The sequence below is a fragment of the Euphorbia lathyris genome, chromosome 6, assembly GCF_963576675.1.
Source record: "Euphorbia lathyris chromosome 6, ddEupLath1.1, whole genome shotgun sequence".
Lineage (NCBI taxonomy): Eukaryota > Viridiplantae > Streptophyta > Magnoliopsida > Malpighiales > Euphorbiaceae > Euphorbia > Euphorbia lathyris.
The window spans coordinates 82,618,476-82,624,578 of record NC_088915.1 but is presented as its reverse complement, the minus strand read 5'-3'; the positions used below and the strand labels follow the sequence as shown (position 1 = coordinate 82,624,578).

At 34.8% G+C, this 6,103-nt stretch overlaps 1 protein-coding gene across 1 annotated transcript; it reads left to right on the top strand.

Moving 5' to 3' along the window:
• Nucleotides 1-573: 573 nt before the first annotated feature.
• On the top strand, nt 574-5,017 carry LOC136233312 (uroporphyrinogen decarboxylase 1, chloroplastic). The gene is made up of 6 exons (XM_066022938.1): nt 574-738; nt 825-970; nt 2,272-2,654; nt 2,745-3,029; nt 3,774-4,009; nt 4,626-5,017. Exons 1-6 carry the CDS (start codon nt 716-718, stop codon nt 4,792-4,794), a joined length of 1,242 nt encoding a protein of 413 aa, XP_065879010.1. The 5' UTR covers nt 574-715; the 3' UTR covers nt 4,795-5,017.
• Nucleotides 5,018-6,103: the final 1,086 nt, after the last annotated feature.

Below are 6,103 nucleotides of genomic sequence, written 5' to 3'. Positions count from 1 at the left end.
ATTCAATGAAATATTTGAATTTTTTTGTCCATCTTATACAAAATGAACACCTTAATATTGATAAATTAGATCAATTTTGGACATAATTATAAACTGCACATATTTTATTTTTTATTCTACACAAAATTTTTTTTTACACTTGCGTTGATTCTAAAAAAAGATTTAATATTATAATTTAATAATAGAATTGAAAATTAAAATTTTTAAATTAAAAAAAATATTTGAATTTTTTTTGTTCACTTTATACAAAATGAGTACCTTAATATTGACAAATTAGATCAATTTCGAATATTATTATAAAATACAATACAGATATTTTATTTTATTTTTTATTTTACACTTATATTAATTCTAAAAAAGATTCAATATTATAATTTAATAATAGAATTGAAAATTAAAATTTTTAAATTCAATTAAATATTTATTTTTTTTCCCATCTTATATAAAATGCAGTATATTTTTTTTTTCCGCGTATTTCATACCTTATTCTTAAAATAAAATTGTAAAATGTATAAAAGAGTGGAAATTAATTTGGTCACGGTCCAATGAGCACTGCCGAAAAAGAATGGATATTACATTCTTAGATTTTTGTTAAAACACCAAACAATCTCCATCTAAGAATGCAGGGTAGAGAGATAAGGAAGAGGAAGCAACAGGGGAACAAAGCCTCACATCACATCTCTCTCGCTCGCTTTCATAATTCGCTTCCACGGATATGAACTTGTCTTCTGCTACTACGTAACTGCTTTGCGCATTCTCCATTTCAATTTCTTCAGTGATTCTTTTTTCTTTTTTGCCTAATCGGACCAAATTCTGCTTTGCAGTTCTTTTTCATGGAGGACCTCTTCCATCCCTTCCCCACTCCAAGGGTTTCGCTTTAATAATTCCATTGGATTTTCCGTTTCTTCTCCTACCTCCAACTTCTCTCGCTCCCGAAAATTCTACGTGGCTGCTGCTTCTGCTTCTTCTGGTATCATCACTTCCACTGTTTAATGCTCTTCTATACTAGTAGCATTGCAGCTACATTCTAGCCATTGTAAATCGTGCTGTGTGCTTTCTTAATTCTTATTGCTTGACTTACAATGCGAATGATAGTTGAATGATCTAACTTAATGTTTCGCCCTTGAGGGATATAGGCGGATTACATCTTTGCTCATGTGCATCCCAGTATGTACTTTGTGTTTTTACAGTTTGAAATTTTCCATTGTCCAGTGGGGCTGATTTTGCATACTACTTGTACAAGAAGTGCAATTAGAGAAAATTGTTGTTAGCATTTCAGTATTGTAAGGTGTACAAAGAAATTTGTCTTAACTAGTATATGTCCCAAGTGAAACACTGTCACATCCATAAGATGTAGGTGTCGGAAATGGATGTGTGGTCATATGAGAAAGAATCTGGTGAGTAATGAAATAATTAGGATAAAAGTAGGGGTTACATCAATTGAGAATAAAATGAGGGAAAACCGATTAAGGTGGTTTGGCATGTAAGACAAAGAACGCTTGATGCGCGTGTTAGAAGGACTGAAGAGTGGCAAAGGGATGCAATGGTGAGGGGTAGGGGAATACCTAAGCAAACTTGGACCACGGTGATTGAGAGTGATATGGGTTTATTGGGGATTGAGGAAAATATGGATGGAGAGAATTCATGTCGCTGACACGACTTGATTTCACAGTTTTGTATGATGGTTCATGTTAGCCGATCCCGAATCATTTCGGGACTAAGGCTTTGTTGTTGTTGTATATGTCCCAAGTGGTTCTGCTTGGTGACGGATTGATTGGAGTTTTGCATTCCATTAGCAGAGTTTTAACATTTGGGGTCCAGAATTATATGAATATATTTTGCACCATGATGGGTAAACTAGATTAATGATGGCTTGGATACTGTTTGTGGTTTGTGTACTGCTCATTAATTTGGTTTTATATTACATGTAAATCAGTGATTTAATATGATACTATCAGAGGAGTATCAGCCGAGTTATTGTGGGTAAATTTGTATATTCTTCTCATGAGTTGCATGCACTCTTCATAATACTGCTGCTTTTGGCTTCTGTTCTTAGATGACCTTCATAACTATGTGGTTAGATAAGGGACGTTTCTGGTTGGATATTTTCATGCACTTGTAACCTAATGGTTTCGTACTTTTTGATTGATATATAATACTTTCTTGAATGTTTTCAAGTCTTTTACCATTGAGTTACTTTTATGAGATTGGTTCCTGATCTAGAATAAGTTTAGCTTCCTTAAATTTTCATCGAATCCTTATTTTATTCAGATCCACTTTTGGTTAAGGCTGCCAGAGGGGAAGCTGTTGATAGGCCTCCAGCATGGATGATGCGTCAGGCAGGAAGGTATATGGCTGTTTACAGAAAGCTTGCAGAGAAACACCCATCATTCAGAGAGAGGTCAGAAACAACCGATCTCATCGTGGAAATTTCTTTGCAGCCGTGGGAGGCTTTTCATCCAGATGGTGTTATTATTTTCTCCGACATACTTACTCCTTTACCAGCATTAGGTGTTCCATTTGACATAGAGGAAGTAAGGGGACCTGTTATTCAGTCCCCGATTCGTTCTGAAGAAGGATTAAAGTCCTTACATCCAATTGAACTAGAAAAGCTCCAATTTGTGGGGGATTCGCTCAGAATATTGAGGCGTGAGGTTGTGATTACCTATCAAATAGGATTTGGCTAAGTAGCTCAGGTTTATATTTTTCATGGGAAAAATGCGTTTTTTTTAATGATTTGGTAGGTTGATGGACGTGCTGCAGTTTTAGGCTTTGTTGGAGCACCTTGGACGATTGCTACATACATAGTGGAAGGCGGTACAACTCGCACATATACTACCATAAAGAGCATGTGCCATACAGCACCACATGTATTAAGGGCTCTTCTCTCTCACTTGACACAAGCAATATCTGATTACATCGTTTTCCAAGTGGAGTCTGGGGCTCATTGCATACAAATTTTTGATTCTTGGGGTGGACAGCTACCGCCTAACATGTGGGACAGTTGGTCCAAGCCTTATATTGAAGAGGTAAACTTGGATCTGGTTCTACGAATTTGCTTAATCTGATATAGACACAAGAGGTCTTATGCTTATTTTTGCAATTTTTCAGTTAATAGTTCATTTATTTGCTCCAATTTACTATAGAAAAGGTGCAAGGAAATACAAGCTGAGATCAACTCCTTCATTGCCTTTGTCAGTCGACTTGGATTATAATATATAATTTAGAAATTCATTAAAATGTTAAATTGTATCTTCCTCAAATTTAAATTTGACCTTTTCGCAAATTCTATGATAAAAATTCTAAGTTGAGGGATTATATTGCAAGTATATATTATAAAAGTTAAAAATAAAATTATCTCCTATGTGATTTTAATGAGAAAAACAATTGTTGATAAGATTTTTGGGCATATTATAAATAAAAAAACTTAGATGTCATAATCAGAACCAAATCATGTGTTAACTTACTATCAAGCTCATAAACCCACAATGAGCTGTGTATACCTGTAAATGCAGCCTAAGCTCAGGCTGCGCTCATTAACCTTTGTTTTGATCTCACTCGATTTTTCGACTTAAGTTTGTTGTGGATCATAATTTTCTTGGCACCCTAGTTTAGTTGAAGAAATTATAGTACCTTCTAAAATGTTGCCTTGTCATTTGGTTTTGACACCAACCTCATATAGTTTGAGTTTGTATGCATATAAAGTCACGGAATATGCAATTTCATATTCTTCTTTCATTAAATTTAACTATTTGGCATTTATGAAATTGCAGATAGTTCGTACAGTAAGGAATAAATGCCCTGAAACACCACTTGTTCTCTATATTAATGGAAATGGTGGCCTTCTTGAACGTATGAAAGGAACAGGAGTTGATGTCATTGGGTTAGACTGGACAGTGGATATGGCAGACGGAAGGAAGCGCTTGGGTAGCGGGGTCAGCATACAAGGGAATGTGGATCCTGCTTTCTTGTTTTCACCTCTTCCTGCATTGACAGATGAAATTCAACGGTTTGTGAAATAAATTGAAATGTTTCTGACCTAACTTGTTCCTATCATTTTTAGTATGTAGGTTGTCTAGCTGGTATTTTAATTGCATTATGTGATCCAGGCTTGCATGTATTTGAACTTAAAATTTTGACCTCAGTGACTAATGCTCAGTTATGTAGGTTAGGACTGAAGTTCTTCTTCAAATTCATCTGGTTGAAATATTTCCTGAATTCGAAATCCTTTGTTAATGATTGAATAAATTCTGTATAAGTGTTATATACCTGTCATGTCGTGGGAAAAAAAATTGTGGTCTCTACCACATTAATGATGTGTTTAATTTAGCAAATCCCAAACTATAATGGGATATTTATTTAATTTTACATGTTTATCTACTCAAATGGGAAATGATATGAGAAAAAGCAAGAGGTTATATAGGAGTCCATTTATATTATGGCACATGAATCTTCACCAGATGGGTATATGACATGAGAAAAAAGATGGCTAACATAGGAGTACCATGCATGTTGATTATCTTTGGTTCATGAATCTTGCACTTTAAGTTCTGCAGAAATAAGAAACAAAGTTGAGTATCCAAAACACAGTCTGATAAAGTCATATATTGTTTTTTCTTTTCCAGAGTTGTCAGATGTGCTGGAGCAAGGGGACACATTCTTAATCTTGGACATGGTGTTCTTGTTGGAACTCCTGAAGAAGCTGTTGGTCATTTCTTTGATGTTGCCAGATCCTTGAAGTTAAGTACACCTCTAAAAGATCATGCAGTGGACAAAACAGAATTGATAGTTTGAAGAGTGATTTCAACAATTTTGTTGTTTAAGTTGGTTGTAGTTCACATTGAGGATGCTTAAGGTTCGCCCAAGTCTGAACAAATTTGAAGGCACTGATTGTAGCTATCAGGTTCTGTACATGTATGTTCTTCAGTTATTAGTTTTCTTCATTTATAAAATGTAATTAAGATATTCAAAGATCAGCTCAAAAATATCTTTTTTATTTGAGTAGATATTTGAGATATGAATGGAGTCTTCTTACATTCATTTATCTGATCTTGGTATTCTGGAAACTGTATTCGTTTTATTTGAGTAGATATTATACTAAATGTCTAAATTGATGACTGTCAGCATGCAATTTGCTTTTTGGAAGTTCATCTCAAATTGATTCTTTTTTTTTTTTTGGGAAGTTCCCTTGAGTTATCTACCTACTATCTATTTGGTAGCAATTAAGTGGATAACAAATGAAAGTTCCTGCTGTCTTTATTAAGTAATAGATATATTATAATTATGGTTGCTCTGTGATGGCAATCATTATTGGTGTTCTTGTTTCCAGATTATATATTCTAGTTCCTACTACCCTGGTGCATTCTTTTTTTTTTTTTAAGGTGAACAGAATGCTCTTTTGTTTATCCTATATATGAGGGATGTTTTTTTTAATTTTATTATTATTATGATTTTATTTATTTTATGGTTGTTCTGATTGGAGGGCGAGCCTCGGCGCAACGGTAAACGTTGTTGTCGTGTGACTGAGAGGTCACGGGTTTGAGTCTTAGGAGCGGCCTCTTGCCAAAAAAATTGGTAGGGGAAGGCTTGCCCCAGTACACCCTTGTGGTGGGACCCCTCCCCGGACCCTTGCTTAAGCGGGGACGCATAGTGCACCGGGCCGCCCTTATGGTTGTTCTGATTGTTTTGTTTTCTTTTGCGTTTCATTTCATTTCGTTATTTTATTTTAATGTGAATATGAACTTGGTTCTTAAAAGGTTTTTCTTTGCATGTCAATGTGCTTCAATCTCTTCACAAGTAGATCATGGCAAAGGCCAGGTAGGTGATAGTTTTGAAGAGTGTTTTTCCAAACCAGTAAAAACCTCAAGTTAATCATCTTCTTTATTTCCTCTCTCTATCTTCTGTTTTATGGTTTCTCGAGGAATCTTTTATCTATTTGTTTTTTTTGGTTTACTATTTATTTTATACCCGTTTCCATGAACTTTTAAGAACGTATTTGTTTGGGCGCCTATTGAACATAATATGTGTGGAATGGATTCTAAAAATGATTTTTAGTGATGCAGATGTGAACATGGTGTATCAGGAAACCAGCACAGGTATAATT